Consider the following 14039-nt stretch of genomic DNA (forward strand, 5'->3'; position numbering starts at 1 on the left):
TTTTAATATACGAAAATTTAATATTCATCCAAATATTTTTGTAAATAATACCTAAACAAAAATAATGTTTGTATACGAAAAACAATCTATTATTTACGAAAAATGGTATTTATGACCCAGATATTTTTTATTTTAAAATGGTTTACGGGAAAAAATTTATTATTGATCTAAATATTTTTATATATGAAATTTACTATTGATCCAAATATTTTTGCAAATGATACCTAAACAAAAATAAAGTCTGTATACGGGAAAAAATCTATTATTGATTTAAATATTTTTATATACGAGAAATAGTATTTTTGATTAAATATTTTTAATCCAAAAATGGTATACGGGAAAAAATCAATTATTTATCTATTTTTTTCTTCTTTAACATTTTTATTTAAAATAAATGATGTATCCAAATTCGCGTAACCGAACAGAACCCGTGCGTATGCACGGGTTTGTTACTAGTTTAGATTATGTTATGTTGAATGTGTAGTATATATGTATTGTACAAAATAGAGGAGGTGTGGTTAGCTATGTATTTATCACATCATAAATAATCCATGCTTGTGAGTTGTTCCCTCTTAAGGCTGAGCTAAAGAAATCATTTTATGTTAGAATCTTATTCTAAATTAGTGACATTAGATTTCAAAATTTCAATTATAGTTCCTTGGCAATTATTGAATAGGAGGTCTAATTGCACAAAAGATAACTAGAAAATAATGTTTACTGCATACAGTATAAAATAAGATAATTAATGTGCAGACAAATTGGCTTCATAAGAATTAAGCATTCAAGGTTATATTTGGTGGTATGAAATCCATGTATTCAAGGTTATATTTGGTGGTATGAAATCCATGTGCCTATTAGAGAAGTCTTTAATCATATAATAGATTAGGTCATTGGAAAACTTTAGAGGATTTTGGTTTTGTTCCCCTTTTATTTGGAGTCCTATCTTTTTATTTTAAAAAATAAATAGTAGACTATGTTTGAATAATTTTATAACTAGTAGAGGAACATAGAACGGAACGGAGTATATAATGAAATGGAGCGACATATAAATTTTATTTTATTGTTTGAGTATTTTACAAAGAAATTGAATTAATATTGTTGTAAAAATAGTGTAATTTAAGTTGGTGTAATCGGTTGCATCACTAGAGTAACCGATTATCATCTTTTCCAGCAGCAAAAGAATCAAACAGAGGTATCATGTAACTGGTTACAACTTTGATGTAACCGGTCACCCTCCAATTTTCAGTATTTTTGAGATAGTAGATTTCGGTAACCGGTTACAGATTTGCAAAGTTTGTTTTTTCTTTTAGTTGGTTAGTTCCATTGATGTGTATGGTTGTATAAATACCCATGTTAGATCATTAATGAAATAACAACCATAATGTTTACCCTAATTTTTCATTCTCTCCATCTTCATTGTTCATCATTTTATCTTGTGATTGAGTTTTTCCCCAACAAATATCTCTTCCCGTTGTTTGAAAAGTGGACAAAATGGAATGAAATATGGTGGAGTGTAATGAAATTGAACAAATAACTTTTTGCAATAATGATATATTTATTATCTTAGTTAACAACACGATATTATTCATAGCACGGTAAATTTCAAACTTGCATTAAACGGTGTAATATTAATGAGAATTCGTTTACGTAATAGTAGGTCTTTTATATTTTTTTAAGCAAGATGATATTAATAAGAGAATTAAGGGTTCTCAAAATCTGTTTACACAGTACAATGGAGAAAACTCGCCAACAAAAAGAAGAAATTTCAAATCAATTAGAGTTATAAAAGGAATAACAAATGATCTTTGTTAAATTCGTAAAAGTTATAAATGGGGTGAGTAATTTCTCCAATTAAAGTTCAGTTTTATATTAAAGATTTGATACTCCAAACCGTATTATTCACATTTCAAACCTCATTCCGGAAACAAATCTTATTCATAAATATCCAAATAATCCATAAAATAGCTAACCGCACCACTCCTAATTTTCCCTCTTTAACCTTCTTATCTTTACAAAAAAGAAAACGAATCATGAAACACGATAAACTCTCTTCCTCCAAACCACCTACTGGCTTTCCGATCTAAATAGCCACCTCCCTCCACACAACCTCCACCATCTTGCACTTGAAAAAAGAGTGATCTCAACTTTCCAGATCAATACCACAAAATACACATTTTGCATTATCTAAAGACAAGACCATGCGTCTATACATAAGTAAATACTTAGTTGAAAGTCTATTTACAAAAACTCTCCATCTAAATACCTTAATTTTAAAAGACACTTCCATTTTCCAAACTTAGACTAAAACAACGTGCATTCCTTCTGGTATGTTACTTTAAAAAAATATTTATATTAATAAATTATTTTATAATATATTAATCATATTCTTTCTATTATACATACCTTTAATTACTTATTATTATCTACTCTTTTATTTATTTAATTTTGGTTTCTTATGTAATTAGTGATAATGATGACTAATTTATAAAATTATTTATAATTTTTCTTCTTCATATATATTTTTTAATATTTATAAAACAAACAAAACAATTTATAATAAAAAATGAAGGTAACAATTTTATAAATAATTTAAAATATAAATTTTAAATTAAACACAACAATTTTCAAATATTTATAAAATTAAATTTGCAATTTCTTAACAACTTTTATATTTGTTTTTTTTAACCAATATCTATCTCATTCTTTTTACACCATTTAAGCAGAAACTTTTGTGATGTCGAGAACTTCAAACATTGTTTGATTATAAAAAGCAAGAGCCAATGAAAACTGAGCATCGTTGACTGAAGCATGAGCAGGAGGAACCATGCACTGTATCCAATGATCAGAGCTTCACATGCGATGCTACTGAACAACCCGACAACCGTATCCAACAGTGTTACACTGTCTCAATATTATTAAACCACTCAAATTTAATAAAAAAATACTCCAAGTAATTTAATTGTTTTTTTATTCAAGTAATTTATTTTATTAAACTAAAGATATATAAATATAGTTATTGATTTGGGTCGTTTGCAAGGTCTACTATAAAAAAAAGTTAATAAACAAATATGAAGGAAGTGAATGCGGGAAACATGTGTTCCATCATTTTCACCCATAGTAGATAACTTCACCTTTTATGTATTATTCACTATCGAGATCAATCAGAAGGTTGTTTGCATAGCCACTGCGTTTTTTGTAGATGGTTTTAATCACCCCCAATATATAAAAAGAAAAGAGCAACACTTTCAAATATTTAAATTCATTTCTATTTTCACATCATTTTGATTTCCCTATTGATTTAGACGTTGAAGTGTTAATTTTGTAGGTTCACCTCCGTATTGGAAGTCCATTGCACCTTTTCACAATTAATCTTATTGTTTCAACAACAATTCTAGTTCTACAAGAAACAATGGCGCTGTATGTAGAAATCGACCCCCGATTCTCATGAATTTCCACTAAAATCATTGTCTCTTCTCCAGAGATCCATATCTCAGATTCTCAATGTGGTAATGTCGACCTACTTTGCTGAAGCTCGATAACACACTCTTTAAGACTATGTCAACATCTAGAAACACTCAGTCTAGAAAAGTTGTTGCAACTACTGCAACTACTAGAGCTCATTTCCTCTAAAAGTGGAAGACCTAGCTCCTTCGAGAATCCTCCGAGTAGGAGTCCAAGGCGAGCCATCAAATCGTCCTCCTTGCAATCCCTAGCATCTTAGATAATAGGATCTTCCTAGGTTTCAACTGTTGCAAGCTAGTCAAGGCATGCAAGGATTCATTGATCTGTTGAGTAATATGTAGAACTTAGTCCATCAGCATAATTCTTAAACCATGGTTGATAAGATCTTGAGAGTTGAAGAGAACTTGTGATAGCACGTACAGAGGGGGGCTTTGCATAAGTAGTAGGTCTCCATTCCAACAAGAACGATCACACCATGTGAAGAAACTGCATGGTCCCCACGTACACACCAAATCTAGAGAGCCATAACAAAATCGTCGAAAGGTTGAACGAGAGCGAGGATCCTGATCAATGGTTTCATTCTACACTTCTTTGAACACTTCAAAGAAGAATATCTATCAGGAATGTGCCAACACTCATTTCAAAGAATGGGGGATCAAGAATCCCTATCCAATCAAAGAACCTCCATGGGCGGGCATATCCAAATATTGTTGTTTCCATAAGTGTCATGGCCATAAAACGAATTATTCCTTCTAGCTAAAGGAAGCAATCGGATAATTGATTAAGAAAGGTCATCTATATGAATACACCAAAGCATGCGACATAAGAGATAATTGAGAAAAGAAGGGAGTCTGGAAGCTGTAGGAGGTTATCAAGGCAAAAGTGGTCCCTTATAAGCGAGAAGTCAACAAAGTTAGCCGAGAGAAGAACAACATCAGTAGAGGAGAAGAAGAAAATCAAGGGGTGAAGCACCAATGCATTACCACTATTACAAGTGGCATTGTGAGGCCAAACAATCCAACCAAGGGCTTGGTTAAGAGATGAATTATTAAATTGATAGTCGTTAGTAAAGAGGAAGGAAAAACTTTTACTGTGAAGCCCGAAAGATCTATCTTGGGGTTCTTGGATAGTGAAAAAGTGGGAAGAATCTCAAATGACATATTCTCCCTAGTGATAACCGTCACCATGGCCAATCGTGACGTGCCTCAAGTCTTGATTGACGGCGACAGTTCCTGTCATATCATGTATGTTGAACTCTTTGAAAAATTTGGGCTGAAGAAAGAAAAGTCGTGGTGTTATGAAGGGTCTGACATACAAGCCTTCAACGACACAGTGACTTGGAGTGGACTGTATTGAGCAAATTGTTACTCTAGGGGAGGGGAGAAACACAAGGACCGTTAACCTTTAATTCCCGGTAGTACCCTGCCAAAGCGTGTGCAACTGCATAATGGGAAGACCGTTTGCTACGACATTGGTGTGGTTGTCTCCCCGATACACCTCAAGCTAAAGTATCACACCTAGACGATGAGCCGATGACCGATTATATAAAGAAAAGTGTGACATTCTCAGATATTCAAATTCATTCTCATTTTCCTAACAATTTAATTTTCATTCTCTCACTGAATTAAACATTATAGTATTAATCTTGTTGAATTAAACATTATAGTATTAACCTTGTAGTTCAATCCATATCGCCGTATCGAAAGTCCAATGTATATTTTTTAGGGGTGTTCAAAACCAAACCGGCCCAATAGAAAACCGCAAAACCAAACCAAACCAAACCGAAACCGCAAAAAACCGCATTTGGTTCAGTTGTGTTTGAGCCATTTTTTAACAAACCGCGGGGTTCGGCTCGGTTTGCGGTTTGTATTTTACAAACCGAACCAAACCAAACCAAACCGCATTATGTTACAACCCTCAAACTTCAATTAACTTATATCCAACTCAAACTCAAACCTTTTATGCTTTAGTCTTACGATTACGAATGATTTTCTATTCCTCACACTTAAGGTTTCAGTTTAAGTCTTAAAATAAAACTCCCAACAAAGGAAATTCAACCTTTTTTTTTTTGTGTCAGTTCTTAGCTAACCCCAAACTACAAATGCAACAGATGAATGACAGAGACATGTAAAAAAAGTTTTAAAAAAATGCATCAGAAACTGTAAAAGTTACATTCCATATTAAGTTATATATAGTTTTGTTTTCATCACACAAAACCACACACATATATATAATGCAATTCACAATATTCCACACACTAATCCTTCACAACAGGATATATATAAGAATCTTTCACACACTAACATGTCTTAGTATTTTATAAATTGTTACAATAATACATAACAAATCACATAGCATTTTCACACCATAGATGGATAGAGTGTGTGTGACCATTATTGATACTTCCTAGTTCCTGCTTTTACTTTTTTCAACTGCTCTAGGGGCTGCAAAATAGTTTGTGAAGTGAAAAAAATATCATTTAGATCATTAAGCATGCAATTTTGTTTTATGATTGTTAGTGTTGAATGAATGAAATACTAACCTAGACCAATCGCTTCGGAGCTTTTCATGATCCTTAGTCTCCTGCATGTATCAATAAACATCCTGCAAAGAGTCCGGATAATGAATTAGTTTGCAGACATATAACTACATTTTCATGCTGAGGTATCATTGTCGTGTCTGTGTCTGTGTCTAAGCTTATCATTTGTTACCGGTGTTGTTGAGGTATCAATGTCGTGTTGGTGTATGTGTCAGAGCTTATAAACCGCGTAAAAGAAAAACTAGTGGTGTTGAAGTAATAGTGTCGTGTCCGTGTCTGTGTCAGAGCTTATTAATGGCGTAAAAGAAAAACCACTAGTGTTGCGCGTAGTATCAGTGTCGTGTCACAGAGCTTTGTAATCGCGTAAAAGAAAAACTATTGTGTTGAGGTATCAGTGTCGTGTCCGTGTCAGAGCTTATTTATTGCGTAAAAAGAAAAACAAGTACGGAAACTTACTCCCATGGAACATCGCCCACAAGCATCCAGTCACCGTCTTTATCCTCGTAAGTAATAACATATTCTGACCCATGAAGCAGATCTCTCAGCTTTGTTTCATTCAGCATCTGATTTCCATGAGATTCACATTGTCCTGAAATAACATCAACAACATAAGCAGTAACTTGATCCAGACACAAAAATTGCCTCAAATCATTGAAAGAATGTTTTTTCTTTTCTTCGAAAAAATGAACCTAGTCCTACCTACCTATGGTGAAACAGCTGAACATCTTCTCAAGAGAAGAAGATAGTTCTGAATATGCAGTGTAATTCTTCAAATCTACTTTTCTCAAATAAGGAGCACCATCCATGCTAACTTTCACAAACACCGCACCTCCTAATCCTAGTTTTCCGTCAACCTCTTCGGTGTTCTTTGATGCAGTTGTCAATGAGTTTTTCCGAAATGATCTTATTGGAGGCCAACCAACAACCTGTGCCCTGCCACACAAAATTCACTATCATCATATTCCGAGTTGATTTCCAATGTTAAAGGATAAACCAAGGTTTTAACTTTTAAGTAAAAGTTCATAACCGCGATTTGGGTAGCAACATCATGGTTTTTGATGTCGTCACCAGGGCCGTATTTGAGGATCTGCAAGGTAGGCTACCACACAGGGTCCAAAATTTAATACAGTTAAACTGTGGCTAAAAAAAGGGGCTTCATAAAATATTTGTCACGATTAAACTATGACAAAATAAAGACTATTTGTTTTCTCACAGCTAAATCATGAGTAACCTACATCATTGTTTTTTATGTTGCCGCAACCGTAATGCTAATGCGATTCACGCTGCATCAGATGCATTTGACCGTGATTCTTCACACTATCAAAAAACACAATGTGACCTAAACTTAAAACCTCAAGTCAAATTCTAATGCCAATTCCTACCACCTTACTTACTTGGTAGCTGGAGCAATGCTATTTCCATTATTTGCAGAACCATTAAGATTAGGTCTGCTTTCACCGACACCGTTCGGCCTCTCAAGACCAACCTTAACTGTCGCTATTTCATTGCCTTTTCCTTGCAGCGCCGCAACATTCTCAAGCATATTCGAGCCAGGCTTCATTTTCCCCTGCATATCAAAATTCAAAGACGCCTCTAATTGTTAGTACCATCTTACATTTTTTTTTTATCGAAAACTAGAACATAGATAATTCTAAATTGTGTTCCGCAACTTCAATTGCAGCCACATCAATAACACAATTTATTGCAAAATAAAAACTAGCAGAGCTGTATTTGAGGACGTGTAAGATAGACTACCGCAGACTCAAAGTTTGACATGTTTAAACCGTTAAAAAAATCTAATAAAACATTTGTCACAGTTAAACCGTGACAAAATAGAACCCTTAACCGGTGTCACATTTAAACCGTGATTAACCTACAGGACCTTCGAAAACTTAAAATATCTTAAAAGGTAGTAACTTAACTGCAACATCAACTGCAATTACAATTTAAAACTATCATACCCTTTTTAGCCTTTGGATTGAATAAACAATTTACCTCTGAGAAAACATTCATGGCATCAGAAAACCCTCTTTTGTTACCTAAAACAGCAGGCTTTGATTCATCTTTTTGAGGATGCAAAGGAAAAAGAGGCTTTTCATCAAAACTTCTCAAACAAAGATCTGAAGAATCCCTTTCAGGAGACACTGACCCTGGAAGTCCCAATCTAAGCTCAGTAGCTTTAAGATTAAACTTTCTTTCAGCCTCATCTTCAAAAGCCTGAATCTTTGGAACTGAACTATCCACTGAAGATGAAGAGTCACATGATAATCCCATGTAGTTAAACTCTTTTGGCTTTGAAGGCTTTGAAATTGAACCATTCAAATTCAAACACACACTTTTTTCCATTGAGGTTGAAGAAGAAGAAGAAGAAACCAATAAAGTAACATTGCTTTCACCTTCATCATCCCCTATTCCTAGCCTTGGTAGAGACATCTCAATCACAATGAACTCAAACTTTCAAACAAACTTTCAAACAAACTTTCAAACAAGACAAAAGCTTTCTATAACCTATGAAAGAAAAAACAACATTTGTCATTGTTCCTAAACCAAAAAAAACATTATTAAACAAAAACATAGGAAAAAGGAAAAACATTTGATGGAATGTTTCAAGATAAAAAAGGAAGGTAAAGATGAAAAATGTTACCTGAAGAGTGAAGAAGAAGAGGAGTGAGAGTGAGTAGAGAAACTGGTTGAGAACACAAAGAGAAAGAAGAGAAGAAACAAAACTAAGGACCCTCCATTTGTCACAAAGTAACATAAACTTGACACCATGCATTAAAAATGATAAGACTTTAATTTAAAGAAAAGAAAGTGTTTCAACAAAAACACTACTCTTTTATTATGTCAAAACAAAAACACTATACTCAATTATGTGACTTTTTTTTGTTTTTGTTTTATAAATATTGACCAATACTATCAAATGTCAAATAGGAGTACTAGTATACACTGAGAAAATTATTTTCAATAAAATAAAATTTAATTGTTATGTGTTGTCAATGTATATTAATATTTTGTTCAATAAGACTATTTTTTGCATTTCTAAATTATGACATACTTGTATGATCCTCTATCTATAAGGTAAGAAATCACATGTACTAATACAAAATACAAAATTCATGAGTATTTAGGTCCCTATATTGGTTGTATTTGGAGTCAATTTAGGTCCCTCATTTTTATTACAACAATGTATATATTACAACAGTGTATATAGAAGAGGGAGGGGTGACCCCTCGTGGCCATAACCAGCATTTGGGAATGGTGTATTTGGATTTGCAGTGAATAGAATTAATTCGAGTAGAATTGACTTTGATAGAATTTTAGTATATTTATGTAAAAATAAATTGAATAATAACTTTCAGTATAAAAATCATACGAAATCAATTTTATTAGCCGAAGCTGTTGCAATTTGTGTTTGGTCTAACTCTCATCCCAGTTTACCTAACTCATATTTTCAAAATTAATTAGAAATTTAGGTTTCAGCAAAAAATTTGAAGAGTTTATCTAATCCATCGATCAAAAATCATGTTTATTAAGTAAATTTCTATTGTGTGACCTGGTTTGTGGAAATATATACACATTTTAATTCCTTTACCACAACCATAAGAGTTGTCTCTGAAGTTGAAATTAGTAGGTCTTCTATTCTAAAACTTAATGAAGGAAGCGTCAGCGATAAGTTTTTCTTCTTTAATTTGTGCGACGCAGGACTTTTTTTTTTTTTTGGATTAGCATGGAAAACACCTTGTTAATGTGGGGAAGAGGATTTAATAAAATTCAATTTGTTATAGGTTAATAATGAAAATAAAATAAAAAATAATTGAAAGAGCTAATGAAAGTTAGACACAATTATGGATGAATAAGGATAAAATTTGAAAGATGAATGAATACCATAGTAACCTTTATCTTCTTATAACATATTGACATATGGCACATGATAAAAAAATTGCATTATTTATCCAAAGTAATACATAGAAGAAATACTAATAAAAAAATGACTAATCAATAAATAAAATAAGATTAATTAGTTTTGTGTTTAGCATCCTCCAAAATTCTCCTTTAATATCTCTAAATTGAAGAAATTATGGGTTATGAAAAAAAAAAAAACTTCAAAGCTCCAAATCAAAATTCTTCAAATCTCCAAATTAAAATTCTCCTTTAATATACATGTAAAGATTATTTTAGTTTCCCTAATTTGTTTTTCAATTTTTATGTTTTATATTCTTTTTAGGTTAAAGTGTTAATTTTTATGAAAATATTTATTTATATTTTTGCAAAGGATTATTATGCTTCGCTTAATTTTTTAAATTTTAAATAGTCTTGTATCGATTTTCCCTAATGCCAAAAAATATATAGTTTCTCAACTTCTATAAACACCATACCGACATTAACCAAATTAATAATTCTATACCCTTAAATACATTTCCTTGGATTTATTTTATATCCAAAAAATACATTTCCATATATAAATGGCCCATATTAATTCAATTCGATTGGATGACCAAATAATAAAACCAAATAAACATTATTACTTGAATTTTCTTCTCAAAACATATTCAACTCAATCCTTGAATATCTTAGATTAAAGAATCTTTTTATTAGTGTATAGAAAGCACTAACATATTCCCTTATACGAGTCTCTCTTTTTTTCTAAAGACTATAATTATGACTTGCAGTATAATATTGATAATGCACATATAGAAGTTATATAATTTATCCAAAAATAAATAAATAAAAGTTGAAATGACTATATTACCCTCGACCAACTTTATGAAAATGGTACTACTACACAAAGTAATGATGATGTTTTCCATAGACTTATATTTTACACCAATCTTTGATTAAGTATTATACCATTCTCTTTGAATTGTTTGTAAAAAGAAACACACCATCCATGAAAGAAAGGAACATAGTGATTATTAGGACAAAGAAAAACATGGCATGCTTCAACCCAATACTCAAAGTTTATTCAACAATTTCATCAATCTACTCATTACTCTTTTTTTATTTAATTAACAAAGGTGGTAAGATTCCTTTATTCATGTCCACATCCACCACCTTTGTATTATACACTAAAATTGATATTTTTGTTGCCATATATGCCCCCCACATTATCACTTGTTTGCCCCTATATGGATCCCACCTACTATTTTCACATGTTTAGGGTTCTTCATTTGTAAGGGGTAGATAGGGAAATAGTGACCAAATATTTCCCTTTTTATGTGTTTCTCTAGGTTGTGTACCACAATAGAGTAAAACGGAAAATGACATGGTAGGTTACAATATTTAAACTAAGTCTTGAGGGTGGTCCAATGGAGGTTTGTTTTTATAGAAATAGAAAAAAATATTAATAAAAGTTGAGAATAGTTCAAAGATTTTATTTTAGTGGGCAGACAAGGTAAGAATCATTGTATACATTAATTGAAGTCTCATATTCGAACTCGGGTCACGACTTTCAATTATTGACATTTTTCGGTTAAATTAAGACTTGCGAAAATTCAAAGATTTATTTTAGGCTTGTTTTTTACATCATTAATTGATTATATTTGTCAAATTATTAAAAATATTTAATTTTTATCTTGATCATTTATAAAGCTTAATCATAAAATTAAGAATTAAGATTTTTTTATACTAATATTAGATGAAAATTAACCTTTTCTAATGAAGGTTGAAATTTGTTGAAAAATTTTGTCTGCCTAATTATGACTGACTTAGGTTTAATTTAGTTTGTTTTTCTAGCTTGATGTAAATTTTATTGTAATAAATATATTTGTAAGCATTTATAAAGTGTGTGATTTACATATTTAATATCAAGTTAAATAAGCATATTTAGTGTGAAATGAAGATTTTGGGTGCTACTTCTTTTCAATGAGAAAGTTTTTTTTACGGAGCAATCGGAGTTGGAGGTCTAGAAGAGAGTTGTCATGTTTGTCTTCGAGTAATCTCTAGTGGAGAGGAGTTCGGGTGTACTTGCATACATTATGACGTTTAAGTTAATGATCGTCAAAGATGATAGGTATAAAGTTGTTGAGAGATTTTTTGTGCGTACTTGATATGATGTCCGTAATACCCTTTTATAAGAATTCTCGTAGAATTTCTATTTTTTTTTTGTTTTCATCTGAATCGTTCATATTTTCAAATGGCGGGAAATAATTCATTATGTTATTTGATGGTCTTTCTTTCAACCCCCCCCCCCTTTTGCTCGGATAAGGACCTTTTTCTTAGGGCGGGTGCAAACCTGCTTTGCGAGGTCTTAAAATCTTCATTTGATTGATATTTATTTTCTAACGTCTTTACGTTGGCTTCACTTTGAGTAAATTACAAGAAATAAAAAGTTGGTCATAGTAATATGTTTGTTGACTATTTGTATAATTTTACAAATTTATTCTTTGGAGAAGGAACTATTTAACACATAGGAAATTCATCACAATTCCACTAGTATCTAAATCTGTCTTGTCACCATATGTAATACTATGGAGAGCAATATTTGTAACACACATCTCATGCCAAAGTTTCAACTAATTCAGATGAACATTTGTTGGGCGAGAACATGGAGTAAGAAAACAGTCTAGATAAGGGGTGAATAGACCTTTTAAAAAAATTCAACCGATTTGTCAAAAATGAATTATCAGAGGTTTATAGTGTTTGCGCGCAGAGTATTTAGAGCAAAAATATGAGAAATATATTCGAATAGAAATTGTATCACGTAAGCAATTAATCACTTCACAAATACCAAAGATGATACACAAGGTATTCAATTAATTCAGTTGTATACTTCACGAGGTGTGTTTATACAACAATTCAATTTTTTGAATTTCAAACTTAACAAGTTTCTCATATTTTAATCACCATTAAAGCTCGATTATGTATCGATTCCAACAAAACCTAATCTTAAGCAATAAATTGCTACCAATTGAATAAACGATAAACTACCCTAAGAATTGAAAATCTATACATGCAATATCCTACTAAAGTCAAATGCGAGAGTGAGAGAGAGAGAGAAAGTGCTTCGGCGTTCGTCCTCGCTTTGCCTATGCACACTCTTCAATGGTTTCCCATTGGAACTTGCATAGCTCCTTTTTATTTTGACAAATATTACAAGAATTCATAATTTCACTAGTCCACCACAATATTGAAGAAAATAAATCTTCTATCTAGATCTTAACTTGCATACAGCTTAATGCCAAAATCTTCTGTGTAATCTTTACTCGATTAACGCTTCAAAATATTCCGATATCACCAACCTACTAAAAGGCTTCATGTGTAGTAATCAACCTCGTGATCCTACTAATTCCTTAAGCGATGAATTGTCTAAAGATTTGAGAAGAACTCCGCCTTGTCCGTAGCCTTCCACTCAGTCACTACCAAGGCAATATGGAGAGAAGAACCTCAATCTTTTCTATGTAATTTTTCAACACCAATGACAACTCCTTCAAAGATGATAGGGGATAAAAGTTCCAAAGAGGATCATCCTCCTTCAACAAAGGATAAGGATATTAATGAAGATAAATTGGAAAGCTTATAAGAGGATGAGAAACAAGAGACCTCGAATCAGTTGCCTTAAGATTGGACAATCACAAAGGATCATTTGTTAGATAAAATTCCGGAAGATATCAAAAGAGGTGTAAGTACTAGATCACAATTTAATAATTTATGTTAGTACTCTTCTTTCATTTCTCAAATTGAACCTAAATCGATATTTGATGCCTTGCTTGACAAGGGATGGTTACTTGCTATGCCTCTTTGAAGGAGTTGTCATTGGTGCCAAAAACATTCAGTGAAAAGAAGGAGGTTCTTCGTTCAAGATTGCCTTGGTAGTGACTCTGTGGAAGACTACGGACAAGGCAAAGTTTTTATTAAATCTTTGGATAATTCATTTCTCAAGGAATCCATTGGATCAAGGGGTGATTACTATACACAAAGGCTTGGAGCAGATTGGTGATATTAGAAGATTTTGAAGCACCAATCAAGTAAAAATTACGCAGAAGAGTTTGTCATTAAGCTGTATACAAGTCAAGATTCAAATAGAAGATTTATTTTCTAT

The 14039-nt window shown here is 32.0% G+C and overlaps 1 protein-coding gene across 1 annotated transcript; it reads right to left on the minus strand.

The window, feature by feature from the left end:
- Nucleotides 1–5577: 5577 nt before the first annotated feature.
- LOC131631506 (auxin-responsive protein IAA8-like) lies at nt 5578–8800 on the minus strand. The gene is made up of 7 exons (XM_058902302.1): nt 8646–8800; nt 7997–8509; nt 7396–7568; nt 6705–6934; nt 6458–6590; nt 6005–6066; nt 5578–5906 (listed from the first exon to the last, which is right to left on the minus strand). The coding sequence occupies exons 2-7, from the start codon at nt 8432–8434 to the stop codon at nt 5869–5871; spliced, it is 1074 nt and encodes a 357-aa protein (XP_058758285.1). The 5' UTR covers nt 8435–8509; nt 8646–8800; the 3' UTR covers nt 5578–5868.
- Nucleotides 8801–14039: the final 5239 nt, after the last annotated feature.

Source organism: Vicia villosa, unplaced genomic scaffold (assembly GCF_029867415.1).
Source record: "Vicia villosa cultivar HV-30 ecotype Madison, WI unplaced genomic scaffold, Vvil1.0 ctg.000835F_1_1, whole genome shotgun sequence".
NCBI classification, from domain to species: domain Eukaryota; kingdom Viridiplantae; phylum Streptophyta; class Magnoliopsida; order Fabales; family Fabaceae; genus Vicia; species Vicia villosa.

Bases quoted from the DNA above. Each gene is read 5' to 3' on its own strand.
- LOC131631506 (XM_058902302.1), bottom strand. From the start codon at position 8,434: ATGTCTCTACCAAGGCTAGGAATAGGGGATGATGAAGGTGAAAGCAAT. The intron at 6,935-7,395 runs GTAAGTAAGGTG...TTTGTGTGGCAG, and splicing joins AGCATTGCTCCAGCTACCAA to GGCACAGGTTGTTGGTTGGC. The intron at 5,907-6,004 runs GTTAGTATTTCA...ACTATTTTGCAG, and splicing joins CTCCGAAGCGATTGGTCTAG to CCCCTAGAGCAGTTGAAAAA.